The 19,255-nt window shown below is 39.0% G+C and overlaps 1 protein-coding gene across 5 annotated transcripts in view; it reads right to left on the bottom strand.

Annotated features, from left to right (window-relative positions):
* The window catches only part of OCRL (OCRL inositol polyphosphate-5-phosphatase), a 53,072-nt gene that overhangs the window by 17,798 nt on the left and 16,019 nt on the right, over positions 1 to 19,255 (bottom strand). For 4 of the 5 annotated variants that reach the window (XM_035008394.1, XM_035008398.1, XM_035008413.1 and 1 more), the window contains 14 exons: positions 17,470 to 17,580; positions 16,955 to 17,044; positions 16,177 to 16,297; positions 15,926 to 16,087; positions 14,604 to 14,705; positions 13,685 to 13,799; positions 12,465 to 12,581; positions 12,175 to 12,362; positions 10,037 to 10,148; positions 8,381 to 8,490; positions 6,723 to 6,858; positions 1,660 to 1,770; positions 852 to 1,017; positions 352 to 587 (listed from right to left, as the gene is read on the bottom strand). In XM_035008394.1, coding sequence (XP_034864285.1) covers positions 352 to 587; positions 852 to 1,017; positions 1,660 to 1,770; positions 6,723 to 6,858; positions 8,381 to 8,490; positions 10,037 to 10,148; positions 12,175 to 12,362; positions 12,465 to 12,581; positions 13,685 to 13,799; positions 14,604 to 14,705; positions 15,926 to 16,087; positions 16,177 to 16,297; positions 16,955 to 17,044; positions 17,470 to 17,580 — 1,877 coding nt within the window. Of the gene's footprint in view, positions 1 to 351; positions 588 to 851; positions 1,018 to 1,659; positions 1,771 to 6,722; positions 6,859 to 8,380; positions 8,491 to 10,036; positions 10,149 to 12,174; positions 12,363 to 12,464; positions 12,582 to 13,684; positions 13,800 to 14,603; positions 14,706 to 15,925; positions 16,088 to 16,176; positions 16,303 to 16,954; positions 17,045 to 17,469; positions 17,581 to 19,255 lie in introns of those variants that run through there. The other variant, XM_035008407.1, reaches the window with a different exon arrangement.

Here is a 19,255-nt window from a genome sequence, read left to right as displayed (position 1 = left end):
ATTACTGTACCTTGCATACATGCTAATTTATACAAGAGTGACTTAAAGTATGAAGAGCATAACAAATAAGCATTAGACCTTTGAGAAGGGAGCCTTTAATCTAATTCAGTGAACTTAGTATTACATGTTATATTCCTGACAAGAGGCAATTACGGATTGCTCTTTTCTCTTTCCTTTTAGGCTTACCTAATGAAAGTAGTGCTAGAGTAAAGTGACATTCTTATTCTTATTTATCACCTGACAATTCCCCCAACCTCGACAAAAGAGAAAGCATAGAGACAATGAGGACATCCCTTAAGTATTATGAAAATTACATCTAGAGGAGGTTCCATGTCTTAGAATGTTTCTTACCAAGTCTATGAGTTTGGTGACAGGAACTTCTCTGATTGGTCTTTTCATTCGGCACAAAGCCTCTAAGGATGTACCAAAACAACTTGGGAGGTAATTTCCACTAATGGTCAAGAAGTAATCTTTGCCTCGATCCAGGTGAAGGACTAGAATATCTTCAATCTTATCTTCCCCTGAATTCAGGATGGTCACAGAGTCTTTGCTGACATACACATCAAGGGAAATGTCCACTGTCTCATCTGAAATATAAGAAATGACACACGGTAACAGAAACTTCTGGTGGAAGAGCAAAAGGGAGATGAGAACCAACAGAAGTAGTGTCCTCTAAAAAATCACCAAGTGATGGAGGAGACACTGGACACACAAAAGAGGTCTCCGCAATATAATGACAGTGAAGGTAAGAGACATGTGGTTAGAAAACAAGAAGTTAAACAAAGGGAGGCATGGGAGTCATGGGGAGATGGTACATTGCAAGCAGAGACAATGGTAAAGGGACAACTCACTTGGCTCCAAGTAGCCCTCAAAAGGTTCAGCCCGAAGCCATGGCTTGCAGTACTGGCTGTCATTAAGTTTAGGGATGAAAGAAAAATGGCAGGGAACCTGTCCATTGTTGCTGATCTGGAACTTCTCCTTTTGTAGTTGCCGAAACTTCACATTCTCAAACACAAACTGGGGAATAACAGACAGACACAAACATGCATCACTAGTAGGGGGAGTATGTCAGTTGGATTATTCCATAGAGAATATGAATAAAGAATAAAGTAATTATTAACCAGGTGTGCAACTGCTGTATGCATTCACCAACTGAGCCAGCTGTATACCATGCCCTCTCATTTCCTACTGTATTCACACCAGCAGAGGAGGAACTAGGCAGCTCTTGCTACTTCTCTAGGCTACTCTGATTGTTCCTGAGATCCTAAGAGGGTAACCCAACCTTGGGTCAGGACATTCATCCCGTGACCAAGTCAGTCCTGGTTCCTGAGATATGAACTAACCAGCAACTCTGAAATATTAAGTAAGAGCGGCTAACATCTAAGGGCTTACTTCACGCCAGGAGCTGTTTTAAGAGCTTCACATGTATTAACTCATGTAATCCGCACAACCACCCCTTTAACCAGAAAAGGAAACTGTGGCTCTGAGAGAGTTAGACATGCGCCTCTAAATGACAGTGCTGGAATCCAAATGGAGGCAGTTTGACTCCAGCACACACGGTTTTCACCACTTTGCTGTGCTGCCTCCTCTACCAAACATGGTTTCCACTGTACTAACCGCGATGAGCAGTAGATGGGGAAGCCATGGATTTTTGCTCACCTCCCTCCTGCTGAGTTCTAAGGAAGGAAGGAAGTCATTTTCCATCCTGTCCATAATGCGTACAATATCTTCAAACACTTTCCGATACCTCCGTTCATCCACAACCTTCACCTGAAAGAAAACAAACCCTCTTTTCAGTCTTAAATGCTCCTAGCTCATCTTCCCTTGAGACTACCTAACAATTTAAAATGGGTTGTTACAGCAATCACTTAAACATTGCAAAAACACCCTCAAACACTTTCTGAAATATCACTCCATCCACAACTTTTACCTCAAAGAAAACAGATCCTTATTTTAGTCTTGTGTGTGCTCAGCTTGAATCTCTAAGTCTAACAATTTTTTTAAATGACAATTTTTTTAAATGTCACAAACAAATATAAATTAAAGTAAGCATTATAGCATTACCCACTTTATGGTAAAGATAAGGTTAATTGGTTAACTTCCTGGAAAAGTCAAACCTCGGTGCTAAGAAGCTTGGCAGTAGTATTTGGGAAAATTATTTTCTTGCTCCATTGTTATTTGGTGGGGGGGGAAATGTGACAATTGTGGCAAAAATTATTTCCTGCATTGCATAAAATAAGTGTCAAGACATACCTACTACCATTTCTAACAATGATCACAAAGCACTGAAACAGCAGAAAAAATGATTGAAGCATTTAATTCTATTAGCTGCTATGCACAATGCCAAGAATCATAACGTCAATGCACAGATTATATAACGCTAAAGGTATGTTAGTAAATAGATCTTATGGCCATTTTAGAAAACGGCCAATACAAAATGCCCTAGATTAGAGTAAAAGCATGACAACGGACAAACAAATCATTTTAACTAATAGATCAAAAACATTTCCCATCTGACACAGCACATTTGGCTTCCTGATATAGCTGTGTGTTTTTTTTTTTTCACTATTAAAACTTCATACGAATCAATGCCAAAAATGAACATAATTAACATAGCATTTTAACTTACTGAGGTCCCGGTTTCTTTTTAGAATAGGAAACTTTACAAATTCAATATCAAAAAAAAAGGACCGATGCATGTAGACAAGGTTGTAAATCAAATGTGGAAAATAAGAGCATCAAAGCTGAGCCAAATATCTCAAAGACTGGGAAGGTTTTTACATATCTAAACCATAATGCTTAGAAAACTGAGGAGCAAGCAATCACTAGAGTCCACACTATAGTGTTAGGTTAAGAGGAATTTTATACTTTTAAAATATTTTTATAAAATTTTGCAACTGCTTTTTCATAAAGTATTTTACATGTGTCATCTTTTCACAACAAACTGCAAAGCTACCAAAGCAAGGATTATTCTTCTGATCGTTGAGAATATCAAGATATAAAAAGATCAACTAAGTTGCTCCCTGCCACAGTTAATACCAGAAGTTGTATCTGAACCTCTAGTGCAAGACCATTCCCAAAATACCAGGTATACAACAGGATTAATTCAGGTAGGTCTTAAAAATATAGATGCCTTGGGGCACCTGGGTGGCTCAGTCATTAAGTGTCTGCCTTCGGCTCAGGTCATGATCCCAGGGTCCTGGGATGGAGCCCCGCATCGGGCTCCCTGCTCCACGGGAAGCCTGCTTCTCCCTCTCCCACTCCCCCTGCTTGTGTTCCCTCTCTCGCTGTGTCTCTCTCTGTCAAATAAATAAATAAAATCTTTAAAAAAATACAAAAAAATACAGATGCCTTGGCCTACTGCAGTTTTTAAAAGCTCCCTAGGCGGGGCGCCTGGGTGGCTCAGTCGTTAAGCGTCTGCCTTCGGCTCAGGTCCTGATCCCAGGGTCCTGGGATCGAGCCCCGCATCAGGCTCCCTGCTTGGCGGGAAGCCTGCTTCTCCCCTCCCCCCACTCCTCCTGCTTGTGTTCCCTCTCTCGCTGTGTCTCTCTCTGTCAAATAAATAAATAAAATCTTTAAAAAAAAAAAAAAAGCTCCCTAGGCAATTTCTATGTCCACCAAAGTCTGAGAACCAATGCAACAGATCCCATTACCAAGTACGGGGGTGGAAACCCTATCTCAGCTTAATCTCAGCCAGCCCACAGCAAGTCTTCTAAAGTTAATTGGCCATTGAGCACTTGGTCCCTTTGTTAACAGTCATTGATAACAATAGTGGTAAAATATAATGTGTTTTTTAAAGCCTCTAATCATAGCATGTCCAAGAGACCAAAATATGGGGTGGTTACTCGATAAACTCAAAGCCTTTCCTCAGTGGGTTATCATGATCATATCCCTTAATGGCACATCAAGGATAATGAAGGGGAAAAACACCATAGAATGTCACCACTTGATACACCCACTTTAGAAAAGGAAATTACCAACAAAATTAGGAATTAAGAATGAGCTAGACAATCAATGAACTAGATCTTTAGGTAATAACATGGTAGCTCTCCAAGACACACTACTGATTTTTTTTAAAAGCAAGCTGCAGACCAACACGTATTATAAATGAGACCATTTATAATATTTGCACCCACACACAGAACAATACTCTATTGTGTATGGGCCAACAGAAAAACATATGCAAAAGTCTAGAACTGTGCTGTTCAAGATAATAGCCAAAAGCCACATCTGGACATTTAAATATACATTACTTCAAACTAAATGAAATAGAAAATTCAGCTCTCTTGGTCACACTAGCCAAACTTCAAGTGATTAGGAGCCACCTAAAGTCAGCAGTATTGTACTGGACAGTATAGATCTCTCTATATATATCTATTTCCATCATCACAGAAAGACCTACTGGACTGTGCTGGTCTAGAAAGATATAAATTCATAATGGTAGTTGGCCTGGCTGGGAAGTGGGGGTCTTGGGCAAAGATGGGAGTGGGGGATAGAACAGGGATTGAAGAACTCCAGCCTTATCTGTAAATTTTGCTTACTTTTTTTTTTATTTTAAAGAAAAAGCACTTTTGAATTCCTGTGCAATTTTAGTATTAAAAACTAGAAAGGTAGACCTTTATTAAAGATACACAAAAATACACACAGGAAGCTTGGAAAAATTTTAAATATCCTGCTGAGAGCTCTGGATTAATATGTGTGGAATATTACAAATATTCCTAAGTTCTGAAGAGAAATACAAACAAAAAAGCCAAGCACAGCTGAATAAACCAAAAAGGTTAGTGTCTGGGGAAAGACATCCTTTTAAAAACGGATTAAGAGAGGGGCACCTGGGTGGTTCAGTCGTTGGGTGTCTGCCTTTGGCTCGGGTCGTGATCCCAGGGTCCTGGAATCGAGCCCCACATTGGGCTCCCCGCTAGGAGGGAAGCCTACTTCTCCCTCTCCCACTCCCCCTGCTTGTGTTCCTGTTCTCTGCTCTCTCTCTCTGTCAAATTAAAAAAAAAATCTTTAAAAAAAATAAAAAATAAAAATGGATTAAGAGAATCCAAATGAAGAAAACAGGGTAGCCCACAAGTACAAACGAGAAATTAGGTGGGCTAAAAGTAGTATCTAAAGGTTTATCTAGTCAATAAGTTCTCTGGAACTATAGAGGCATTGTGGGATTAGTGGAAAGAACATCTATAGGCTTGGGAGTTAAACAGACAAGATTTGAATCTTAGCTCTCCTTCTAGTTGAATGCTTGTAAAGTTATTTAAACTCATCGGTTCTCCATTTGCTCATCTGTTAAATGAGAAATATTTAACTCAAAGCACTGTTGTGAGGAGTAAATGAGATGTGTGTAAATTGTCCATTACAGTTCCCAGCACATACTAGCTACTATTTGAGAAACACTATTATTTACTATCATTTTAAAATTTCAAAATGGACAAAAGTCAAGTCACAATTGCCTTGATAAAATTTAAATTCTATTCTAAGACCAAGACCTAATTTTGTAAATAAAGGAAATACCCCAAAGTCATTCCCCTTTAAGACAGGAGTAGAACAAGACATGTTGGTGATAATCTGAGAAGCCAAAAGAATCAAATATACATCTTTTATGTTCTTCACATGTCTTACCTCATTAATTCTCATAAGTAGTACCATTGTTATCCCTATTTTATAGAGGAGGAAACTGAGGTACAGGGCTGTTACATATATTTTCCATGATTACACAGAAAGTGGCTGAACTGGGATGCAAATCTAAGCAGTCTATCCATAAAGTCCACCCTATCAAGCACAGCACTTTATAGATTCTGACAGATTACATGACTGTAGGTCTGGAAAATCTACAAGAAATAATCTAAATGTACTAGCTGTAATAAATCAATAAGATCCCAAGACATAACCTGCATACTATTAACAGGCAGCAAAAAATACAATGTGAAAACAAAAACTACTCACAACAGAGACAAAAAAATTAAATAACTGGCCATCAATCCAGCCAGGATGCAACAGAGTTAAAGAAAAATTTAAAACTTGTGCTCCTGGGGGCGCCTGGGTGGCACAGTGGTTAAGTGTCTGACTCTTGGTTTCTGCTCAGGTCATGATCTCGGGGTCTCGGGATAGAGCCCCGTACCAGGCTCCACACACTCAGCGTGGGATCTGCTTGGGATTCTCTCTCCCTCACCCTCTCCCTCTGCCCCTCCTGCTCACGCTCTCTCTTTCTCTAAGATGAATAAATAAATCTTAAAAAACATTTAAAACCTGTGCTCCTGGACAGGAAAATTTCACTAATAGTATGGCTGACAACATGCCTTTTAAGGTAAGATACAGATTTGGTTGTATGCCGACCAGTCTATGCCTTTGCTCCTGCTGTCCCCACCCCTCCACTTGGATCCTCTCTCCCAGGGCTTCCCTTCCTATTTATCTGATGAGAGGCTACTCATTCTTTAAAACCTAGCTTCTAACTCTTCCTTATGTATAACAACTTTAGGAGGCTAAGGTTACCACCCAGCCATTATGCAGCATGAGAAACATCTGTGTCACTAAAAGGCCTAGCACATTAAGAACCATATGGACAGCATTTAGGAGGGTTGAGGGCACTAATTTCTCAATGTTGCAAATGATTATTTGGTTATGGTAACATTTATGGCTCAGTAAACTACTGATCTGTTTTGAGTCTAAATGATGTTCTAAGAATACTTTTAACACAGAAACAAATAAGTGAACAAACAAGTGTTTACCCCAATATGGAAGAGGGCGCTAACAGGCTTGTGGTCACTGGTTTTTAGTTCCATGTGACTCCGGTAATGAAGCTGATTAACATTTGTTCCTCTCCAAAGAATCCGGTCACACCAGGCTGGAACCCGACATTTCCCACTGCAAATAAAGAAAGAATAATAAAGGGAACATACCACACAAGAATGTAATACCTACCACACTGGTTCAGACCTGGGTAGGCCGTCTTTTATATGCTTCTCCTTCCCTAATGATCCCAACTATAATATTCCCTACTATATTCAAGCTCTGTAAAGGGTCTGTGTCTGCTTGTTTGCTACTGAATTCCCAACCTCTAGCACATTATCTTATGCAAAGTAGGTGTTCAATGAATAGTTATCTAATGAATGAATAAACTGTGTTCCCCAAATTAGCATTATATCTTCAACAATGTTGCTCCTTCAACAATGTTGTCCCAGGGGAAAATATAATAGCCCCTTCTTAAAATATCCTCAGAAGGTCAGGATTATATTCAGCACACTTTGTTCGATGAACTGCAGTGACATTTTACACAGATAGACAACTAATAAAAATCTAAAACTCCAATCCTAAATTCCACGACAGGGCTTAATTTCTGGAGATAAGTAATAGTAGAGATTTCTCCTTTAAACCTAGACTTTCATGACAAGTCTAGCTTCTTCAGATAGAGATGAACTAACATCTAAGCATGCAATTCTGAACATATAACAGTCCACAGATTACCAAGGTTAGGGAAAAAGCTTATTCATCATTCTATTAAAATAAGCAGCACCTTGTACACCTGATCCAGAAGGGGACACAAATAAGTTCTTATCTGTAGCTCTTCAAATGACTCTCAAGTCAGGTGAGTGGGAGAAACAAGGTGAAGTGTACAAGATCTGTCAGTGTCACTTTTTACTTGCTGACCAGTTCCCTCAGGGCACAGAGATACAGACTCCTCTCCAACCCACCCTAGTGCTCTGAGTCTAAAGAAGTTGAATATGCCCAGGGATTTTCTTTCTCTTCCAAGCTTCTGGGCTCAGCCAGCTAGGACACCATAGGAAACAAAGAGATAGTAGGTAGAAGACAAATAGTTACCAGGAACATACTGAGAGGCGTGCTTTACTGGGGGTAATTAGGAAATCAAAGCGCCCCCCCCCCAATAGACAGTAGCTCTTAGCTTTTTCTAGCAGTTGCAGAGGCAAGCATCAGTATTTTAAAAAGTCCCCAAGACATTCTAATGTGTAGTCAGGACTGAGAACCATTGTGCTGGAAGAGCCTTTCATGGCTCACTTTCTGGTGTTCTGAGTTAAGGAGTTGAGAAACAATTTGGGAAAAAACATTCAGAACAGGACAATCGGTATGGAAATAGCGGTGGAATCAGAAATGTTAAAATCTAAGCAAGTCTGTTTAGAGGATAGAAATAAGGCATTGCAGGCAGCCCATAAAACTTCAATAGCTCTGACACAGAAGCAATACTTTCTTAAGATAAGCTCATCTTTGAGTACACATGAATTAAAAACTCTTCTGTAATAGCACTGAGCCATTAAGTTTTTATATCTGCTTCTGGCATGACTGAAAAAATTCCTAGCCCTTTACCAACATAGAGGGACAGAAATAAGACCAGGCCTGAACCCACTCCAGGAGGAGGTTCTTGTTACTTTACCTGGAATCCCATCGGTCTGTTTTAGAGTCATACTTATAAGTGGGGATAAACTTGATTTCACCTTCGGTGAAGTCAACAAAAGCTTTTTTCTGTGTGCGCTGAATATTTAGCTAGAAAGAAACATCACATAAGTAGGGTAACACCATCTTAATACAAGTGATAATCAGGTTGATCAGCCATTTCTAATTATCTAGTTCCACAGCCTTTGCAACTGATAAATAAAATTTCTGTACCTTGTGAATTAAAATCTTGCCATTCCCATAGCATCTAAACTCACCCACAGGTAGGATGCTCATTATGAGCACATCACTAATTTCTTATTGCTAACAGTCATTAGAAAATGGAAAAATGAGGGCGCCTGGGTGGCTCAGTTAGTTGAGCGACTGCCTTCGGCTCAGGTCATGATCCTGGAGTCCCTGGATCGAGTCCCGCATCGGGCTCCCTGCTCGGCAGGGAGTCTGCTTCTCCCTCTCCCGCTCCCCCCTCTTGTGCTCTCTCTCTCTCACTCTCTCTCAAATAAATAAATTTAAAAAAAAATCCTTAAAAAAAAGAAAATGGAAAAATGAAATATGAATAATCGTAAGTTCTCCAAAGTTGGGCAGGAACCATCTAGCACAATTTTAATTAAAAAAAAAAAACCATACACACAAATGTTGAATGTATAACTCCAAAAGCCAAATTCAGTGAATTGTTACAGAGCATTCTGAAAGTTATCCTTACTCAAATACTTTATCAGAATTACATAAGACTTAGAATTTATTCCAACTGTACCCGCTTTGGAAGCATGACAGAGGAAGAAATGCAAAGAAATCCACCAGCCAACTTCAATATGAAGAAAGATACAGCCAAATAAGGCTCACTATAAAAAACCATTCGACTGCAAAACTCCTAAATTTTTACTATTTCTGAAGGTCAAAAAGGCTTACATAAGGATTTAAAGACATTAAAATTAAGTTGAAACATTTTCTTCCCTCCATAAGCATTCACTTTTAGCAACCAGTATCCATAAGCTGAAGTAAAAATTCAAGTCACGTGCCAGGCTCCAAGGCAAATTTACAGAAAACTAGGTTCCTGAATATCAAGTTTTATAAAAATGTTACCAAATCAATGCTTTTCCCACAGGTTTTAACATCTATAAGCCAGATAGCCCCAACTTCTCAATCAGTTCCCATTAGACCACAGTCTGTGTTATTTATCCCAAACTTCTCTTCTGTTCTTCCCAATCCCTTCACAGGGCCTCCCTCTTTTACCTCCACACTGCTGCTAAGCCTGCCAAGTAATCATAGAGCAACTTTCCCTGTTCCATCTGCCAAACCACATCAACATAGCTGTAAGCCCACTTCCTCCAGGAAGTACTCTCCAGTTAACCCCACCCATTCTCCAACTTATTTATATAAATCTCTCAAATCTCTTCTTGATAAAGACAATGAACAAATGTTATATTTACTTTTTCTCTCCCCTGTTCCTATCCAAGCACTTAATAAAAGCACCACAAACCTTGTGTGTATTCGCTGCATCACTAGTCACACTGTTTCCCCAGGACAATGAGACCTTTCCATCTATTCCTAAAGACACACCTGCCACACACGTATCTCATAAACCTAACAATTTTATCTGCCACTTAGGAAAGTACCTACAACATGAAAATTTACTCACCTGGTCAAATTTTAAGAGTCTCTGAAGGTCATTCTTGTTAATAAGACTCTTCACTTCATTGGCATCAGGCATACAAAGTCTATAGTTCAAATCTCCCAACCAGATGACAACACTGAAGATCAAGAAATACATGAACAGGAGTAGCAATAATTAGCATAAAAAGTCAGAGAAAATGGAGAAAAGAAAGCTAGGTAGATTATTGATAAGGATTCATTTATCACTACCTGAGACAAAGGGTTTAAGCTGTAACTTATCCTTTGGAGTGAAGTACTCCCAACACCTGTGAAGGACCAGGGATTACCAAATAGGTGGGAAGATAGGCATTCCATACGCGAAGAACAAAGATAGGGAAATACAGTATTATGTGTGGGATTCAGAAGCCAAGGAGTTAACTGCCTAAAAGAAGCATGTAGTTTATTTGCTGGACTAGTGCCAAAATTTTGTCTGGCTGCCTGCCAGGTCTCCAAGGGAAGAGAATCTGAACATTTTCTGCCTCTCTGAGCCCTGACGTTCTGCAGGCTCTCCACTAAGGTCTGCGTGGTCTGAATGACAGCTCTCCCAGTCAGGACCCTAGCAAAAGTAGGTCCACAGCTCTCCACTATAGCCAATCTGCCTATTCCTGCCCCAGATCCACAGTCCAAGTCCCAGGCAGGAAGGAGACTGGCTTGCCACAGGAGTCTCAGGCTCCCAATCACCGTAACAGGCGCCTAGATGTGCTGAGAGCCCCCATAGGGCAGACTCTGAAATTACTACACTAAAAGGGATTCTCCTTATGAGCTATCTCAAGTCCTGAATGGGTCTCTTTGCCAATCTTAAATGCAACATGAAATTTCTGGAATTCTGAGGAAATAAATGTAAGGAATTTCAGGGCAACTTTTTATTAATGTCAAGGCCTTGACTTTACTACCATGATACAGAACTGTATATGATCCTAATTGTTGAGACAATATGGAAACAGGCCAATATCACTACCCTTCCCTACTCTTTCCTCAATTACCCTACTCTACTGATTCTAATATCCAAATTATCTTTTTTTTCCTACTAATTCCCATCTCAAACCACTCTCTCAGAATTTCAATTACCATTATTAATTTCTTGACATCATTTTCTACCACCCAATCCATGCCTCAACTGATTTCTGCTTCTATCCTTAAGTCCTATTCTCCAAGAACCTTTCTCTCATCCTATCGATCCATTGTTGTCTACATCTCCATTGCCCCTATTCTTAATGATTCACAGTCACTAAGAATATATATATCTATAATTCATATAATATATAGATCTATATATACACATAATATATACAATGTATACATTATAATGTATACATTAATACAGGTAATATAATACACACACACACATATACACACTGGCTTGGAAAGAGACCCACAATAATAGGACAATATAGTCCTATATAATAAGTGTGCATGTGTTTGTATATATATAGAGAAAGGTCTAGAACAAAGGAAATAAAATGCATGTCACAGATGTAATTTTAAATTTTTTAGTAGCTGCATTTAAAAAGTAAAAGAAACAAGTAAAAATAACTTTAACAATAAATTTCATTTAACTCAATATATCCAGATTATCATTTCAACACGTAATCAACATTGAGAAACTGACATATTTTACATTTTTCCTACTAAGTCTCTGAAATCCAATGTACAGCTTATGCTTACAGCACATCTCAATTTGGTCTAGCTACTTTCAAGTGTCTAATAGCCACTTATGGCTACTGGCTGTCACAATGGACAGCACAGTTCCAGGATACACAGTGAAATGTTACTAACAGTTTCCTCTGAGAGACTGGCTGGGGAGAGCACAGTGATTTCTACTTTTAATTTTATCTTTTATTACATTTACAATAAACATTTCTATTTCATAATAAAAAACAATAAAAACTGACTCCAGCTGACAGACACCTCCAGCATTATTCTTACATGGCCACTAACAGAACTAATCCTACCTCTGATAGCAAATCTGATTTCTCTGCCTCAATGAATCTGCTATTCCTCAAAAACCCTCTCTTCTTTGCGACCCCAATCCCTAAATGGTAATCCTTCACTCTTCAGTTTCCTATCCGTTTAATCTCTTCTCAGCCCCACTATTCAAAGGCCAAAGGAGATTTAACCACTCACTCATGTTTCATGATGTTCAGCTGTGGGAGGGTCTGATTTGGGACCATAAAACTCATGCGTGCACAGATGTCCTTATAATCTTGATTCCTTCTCTCAAAGTCCTCCACGTGGGCAGCCAGGTGGGAATTGACAATGCAAAAGGTAGTGTTGTGAAATACAAATCTCACAGCTACCCCACCTTTGTTTCCCTGTAAGCAAGAGTAATTATTCAGTTAGTACAAAGACACAACTAGCAGTTAAACTTCACACGGACATAAATAATAATCAAGCTCATTTCCAAAGTAACTCACCATTTTCCCCATGATTCCAGTTCCAACTGTTTCTGTAGCAACATCACGGATATAGCGCCACTGGTCCTTTCTGGCAAATATGAGGAGCATCATCCCAACAAGGCGGACTAGTTGAACCTGAGTTCCAGGGAGTTAGAAGAAGGTTCATGTTAATACCACTCTTTGCCACACATCTAGTCACACAACTAATTTTCCACCAAGAAGATATTAATGATGCTCAAATCTGAATCCAAATCCTCTAATTTCCCAGGGGACCCCATACAAAGGAAACAAAATTTCTCTGGGGAAGCTCTTATCTGACTCTGACCAATAGGAGTTAAAAGTCTTTGGGGACATCAAGTACACTCAGCTCTAGGATCCATTATTTTAATCACTTGTAAACCTACCAGGAGTAGATAGTATTAAAAAATCAATAAAAAACCCCTATCCCAGTTTGTTCCTTTCACTTCTCCTTCCTAGTTTCTGATTTCCAATTTCTTAAGAAATTAAAATTTATAAAATAGCAATATTTTTTACTTTGATTATTTTAAGTCTGAGAACTAGAGCTAGAAATACATCTGAAATACGTGTTAGTCAGGGACCTCTATGACAGGAGTAACACGCTCAGGATTTTTATTACCTATTACCAACTGTTAGAAGAAGTAAATGAAAAATGTTCAGATGACTACTTTTAAAGGGCTTACTGTGGTAGCCATGTAATTAAAATAACTCTTCTGGTAGCCTCTACCACATGCTTTCTAAAGACCAATAAATTGGCCCACCTTGCTAAAGTCAACTCTACTTTTGATTTACAACAAATTTGAGAACTCATTTAAATTCTACAACACTTCTTACTGATTTCACAGCATACCCTATGCACCCACATGCTTCAAACTACTTTTCTGTAAAGCATCCAGTTCTGACCATGTCAGTGAACAATTCTGATCTTAAACTTTTACTGTTACCTTATAAGTAATTATTTTAAGCTAATTATCATTCTGAGAATAAAATTCTTCTTTTCTCCTAAAGCTACCTAAGCAATGAAAATATAGGATCAGAAAGCTTAGGAAAACTTTTTTCTAGAAAAACAGGTGTAAAGGATTAGTCTGCCCTATTGCAGTATTACACACAGGGAAGAAGTCAATTAAGCCATTCTTTTGGAACAAGTTATAGATAACAGAATAACTTCTAAGGAGTTCTATTTAGTTGTATATTAAAAAAGAAAATCAAATGCAGTTTACTTTCTTATACTTGGCTTTGGAATGCAAACCCCTCTCCACAGCCATGGACCACTCTTGTTCTTTCACAGATTCAAAGTAGAAAAAGGCTTCTGTGCTCAAGTCCAGCTCTTGGAATCTGAAAAAAAACAAACAAGAAGACCTGAGATCTATACATATCCCATAATTATCTCTGTCTACCTCCTTTCCCATTTTCTGAGACATTAGGTGAAAAGAGAATGGGGAAAGAGATAAATTTTTAGAGAACTGCTCTATTGACCCAGGTGATCAGTAAGGACAAGCAGCTTTCTTTTTCAAAAGACCCTCTATAAGTATATGCACAGACTATGCAAAATAAATCTTATAAAAGGGGGCAGGCACCTGGGTGGCTCAGTCGGTTGAGCAGCTGACTCTTGATTTCAGCTCAGGTCATGATCTCAGGGTCCTGGGATCCCTGCTCAGTGGAGAGCCTGCTCGAAGATTCTCCCTCTCCCTTCTCCTCTCCCTGCCCCTCCCCCTGCTTATGCACTCTCTCTCTCTCTCTCTCTCTCTCGCTCTCTTTCAAATAATAAATCTTTTTGAAAAAAGTATATGCACAGACTATGCAAAACATAAACAAAAAACAAACAAAAAAATCCTCCACAAGGGATAACAGTGGAGCGCTGTTTATATATCCTAGGAATAATCACTGTTGGAATTGACCTCAAGTCTGTTTCTATTAAGAATGCAATTTTCTTTGCATTTTGAGAGGACTAGATGTTTCCTTTCACCATTTCAGGTATCATTCCTTTCTTATCTCATAAATTTGACCTACAAGTTAATTCTCACATATAGTCTACAGTGAATTTTTACCAGATAGTTAAAAAAGAAAAAGGAGGGCAAAATGTCATGGAAAATAATACCAAACATATAGCCAAAAGGAAATTCCAGATGTGTTCTTTACCCAATGCAGTAGATATCAGGAGGATTTGAATCACAGTTCAGCCAAGGTTCCAACTCACTATCTGGAGACTGGCCATTCACATTCCATGTTCCAACAAAAAATCTAATACACAATACCAAAAAATTATTTGAAAATGAAGGTCAAGTATGAACCAATGAAGTTCTCTCATCACTTTTATACAAGGGTATGTTCACAATAAGCCAACATAATTTCTCAAAATGTTTTGCTATACACATAAGAAACACCTCTCACACATACAACACAAAGGCAGTGGGCTTAATTCTCTAAAGTTTACATTAGATGAACCCACAGAAAGGAACTAAGTTGCTATTTAAAAAATACAAAGTTAATTGCTCTACCACATTTCTTTTTAATTAAACTCCACCCAAACTTATACTTGAAGGGAGAGCTTATAGATGGGAAAAAGGTATCTTCATGCTGTAAATACACCTAATGTGGATAACTGTTCTATAAGGAGCTATAGTTGAATCCAAAAACTCACTTCCCGAAGGATTACAAGGACATCTGTGTAGGAAATTCTGTTGAGGCAGACACAGTATTAAGGGGGAAAGCGGAAGGGAAAACTCCTGTCTTAACTGTTTACATACAAAAAAAAGCATCATGGGGAATATGAGAAACTATAGGTTTTAGCATAGGGATATGGTTATAATTGAATTAGAACAAATGAGGCATACTGGGATAGCAGATGGGACCGGAATCTTGGACTATTAAGCGTACGTGTTGTTCACAAACAACAAAAAGAAGTGTTGCTGCTTTGCACACCAGAATACACGCCATGCCACACTGCACACACTACGTCCAGAAAAGATACCAATAAGTAAATGTGATACGAAAAATATGATACAGAGGAAAGAATCCAAGATAGACCTCTCAATCAAGAGGACTGGGTGAAATTTTCTGTAGTTAACTTACCAAAGTAAGTAAGTTAAGCTTATGGTAATGGCAGACATTAATCTTCAAATATTGGTGAGAAAAAATTCAGCAGGCCAGAAAGATAAACACACTTGCTTAGGGAATATGCTAGGGGATAATCCTCTAGTACATGGGAACTTGATTTGGTTCTGAGTGGTTAGAACCATTAGCAGACACAGTATCATTAGTAGTTAGAAAATCCAAGGGAAATTGTAGCATTTGTGTTATTTTGTTCATGTATGTTATTGACCGATATAGAGACAGGGGCTTGAGCCAGCTGACCATTCCTTTTATTATGCTTTGATTCTTAATTAAGCTAATTAAACTAATACCTTAAATAACAAACAGCCATTGTATGCCATACCTCAGTAAGTAGAAGAGAGACTAACCTGAAATTCTGAATGTTGACATATTCTTTCTCTCGCTTTGCCAGGATATGTTTGATGAGACCCTCCCGCTGCCCAGCCTGGGTGTTTGGTACAAAGAGTTTCCGCATGGTGTTGGTCACTTTGGGCTGTTCCTTGTTAGAAGCTTCTTTGTCGCGTGGAAGCCTAGCAAATCAATGAGAATTTCAAAAGTGAAACTGCTTATAATAAAAAAAGTCTCCTAAATGGGAAATATGTCTTGACATAGGACTTACATTCTATTCACTGAAGGGGGTGGGGGTGGGGGTTCCCGATGAATCCCTATAGGATGATTTTGTGAATTAATTTTCTTGTCCAAATTCATAGATGAAAAATTATCCTCAAATCCAAGAAGCCCTGAAGTACACAGAACCCAGAGTCAAAGATAACATCCAATTTATCCAGGATAGACAGAGCTTTGTTTTGATCAGCGGTTTTAATTTGATCACTATATGCTCAATGGCATTACCAAACAGAAAGGTACCATTAAGGATACCCTGAAGGACTTGACATACAAACTAGAACAATAGCAAGTTACATTAATTTGGAATCTGAATAGTAACAGCTAACATTTATTAAAGACTTAGCATAATGCCTATTTGATATAAGGGATTATATCATTATCTCCTTTAATCATCATAAAGACCCCATGAAGCCAGTACTATTAAAAATCTTTCCATGTTACAGAAAAAGAAATGGAAGCTCAGCATTGTTGAGTAATTTGACAAAGGTCATACATAACTAGCAAGTCATAAAATTGGGATTTAAACCCAAGCAGTCCGGCCCTGGAGCCTGCAATTTTTACCACACTGCTAAGCAGGCTCCTGAGGAGCTAACATGCCACAGAAAGGATCAGGAATGAACATTAGTCAGTGGGCATGGACTCAGTAAAACCACTCCATAGCAGAAGGTGTCTGGGATTGACATTAATCCACATTATCTTATCTGTCCAGATAAAATCTATTTACTCTGCAATGATCATAGCAACCGGGCAAAAGAGAATCTTTTCAGTACCTGAAAAAACAGGCGGCTTGTCCTTGGTGTCTAATTTCTGATACCAGCTAGATGAGTCCTTTTGCTCTGGAACAAGAAGTTGTGACTGAGCTACAGAGATAAGAGTCATGGTCAGAAACAGGGGAGCCCTTCATTGAGTGGGATTTACCATAACCAAAAGCCATTCCCTCAGCACTCCTCAAATGCAGGGGCCAGAAGCATTCTTAAGTGTAAAGGAAGAGACGAAGAGAATGAGGGAAGCTCTGGGATCATCTGGGAGCAGAAGGAGGATTAGAGTCTTCAGGAAACTGTCCATGCTGTGACACTGAAGATTCTGAAAAATGGCTCAGTGTCCTTACAGCTGAATAGACTTGTTCCCTAACCTAACCCTGGGTTTGTTCCTGAAAGCAGAAAAATCAGCACTAAAGACTGAAGGCGTGAGGTACTTTGCTAATGGCTGCTTGCCTCTGCATTAGCATGTCAGAATTTCACTGCCATTCAAAGAGCAGAAAGAAAACTGCTGAGTCTTGAGTTACCTTCCTGAGCAGCAAGGACCTCTGAGAGGAACTTCAAACAGTGTTCCTCATCAGGGATTTCAAAGCGCCGCTCTCTGGTCCGGTCCCCCTGAACCCGAATTTTGCAGCCACCTAAAAAGAAGTGAAATCCACACACATATAGCTATGGAATACATGCTTTCTCGGGGTCACACTCTCAACTTATCAGTTTAACAGGAGAAGGTCCAAATCACAAATATTCTAAGACCTCTAATGTAGGAAACATGTCTATAGGATCAGGGGATTTGGTGTGTGTGGGGGGGAATACAGGGAGGGAAATCTAAAGGGCTGATGAACGGTGTCAGTGAGCAGCCCAATTATAGTGATGTGATACATACTAAAATCAGTTCTCCTATGTTCTATCTCCCCAATGTCAATGCAGGGACCAAATTCCAACGAAAGATCACTTCCCCAACCACCCTCCTCCCATCTCCCAGCTGGAAATTTCTACCATTTCAAATCCAGATTACATAGAGTATCTGAAGCATAAAGGGAATAAAGAAAATGAGATGGTTTGCTCCTAGGTATAGACTGTACCTAGGCAATTGAATTTATAAACTAATTTAAAAAGAAAAGAATAGTGGGATTGGTTTGAATTATTCTGAAAAGAAGCACCTATACCATTACCTCAAGTAAAAAATGCATGTCTTGAATAAATGTACGAAAGCAATATAATGACCTATGACCAACAGTGGTCCAGTTCAAGCATTTCCATTATACCGGAAAACAGTATAATGAGCAGCAAAGTGATCTAGGACATTAGTTTCTTATGTATATAACATACTGTCTCCCTTTTTCTGACACCCTAGTTATCATATGTATCAACTGTCTGGATATGGTGATCCAGGAAACCCATGTATCTGTTTATATTCTTATCTTAACTGATTTATACATATATTGCTTTCTCATGCCCCTGGAAACCGTAAGTTCCTTGAGAGAAGAGGCAGACTGCACATACAGGTAATCCAACACAACACTTTCGATGATCTCCTAGGGTTGTCTGGGACGGAAGGGCTTCTCAGGACTCGGGACTTTCAAAGTGAAGACTGGGAAAGTCCCAGGCAAACGAGGATGATTGGTTACTTTACAGACAGAGAAGCATTTAATAGATGACTGTTGAACCTGTCAGACTTCAGAGAGAAGGCATTTAATAGACGACTGTTGAAACAGACTCCCTCAAACTTGTAAATGACAGAGATGAGAAAATGAAATGGAGGGGTGCCTGGGTGGCTCAGCCGTTAGTCGTCTGCCTTCGGCTCGGGGAATGGGTTCTGGGATCGAGCCCCGCATCGGGCTCCCTGCTCCGTGGGAAGCCTGCTTCTCCCTCTCCCACTCCCCCTGCTTGTGTTCCCTCTCTCGCTGTGTCTCTCTCTGTCAAATAAATAAAAGCTTAAAAAAAAAAAAAAAGAATGAAACGAAATCTTAGTTTCTTATGTTGGAAATCCACTTCTGAATCTCTCTTGCCTTTGCATTTCCTTATGTTTCTATCTTCATAGATTTAGCAATTAGAAGAAAAGAGATAAAAAATAGAGAAAAATGTGAAAAAGAAGGCACCCAAGTGGACCACAGATAAGAAAATTAGTGAGGGTGTTACCGTAAGGAGAAGAAAAAAACAAAGGGCATGAATAAAGGCTGTCAGTTATCACGGCCTTGAAGATACAGGGAAAACCTCCTTCAGGGTACAAGCAGTCCTCCCTTTCTCAGATACTTTATATAAAAAATAGAAGAAAATTAAAAGATCTGTTTCTATTTGATAGAAACTTAAACA

Source organism: Mirounga leonina, unplaced genomic scaffold (genome assembly GCF_011800145.1).
Source record: "Mirounga leonina isolate KUSES-001 unplaced genomic scaffold, KU_Mleo_1.0 Mir_101664, whole genome shotgun sequence".
Lineage (NCBI taxonomy): Eukaryota > Metazoa > Chordata > Mammalia > Carnivora > Phocidae > Mirounga > Mirounga leonina.
This window is presented reverse-complemented; position numbering and strand designations above follow the sequence as displayed.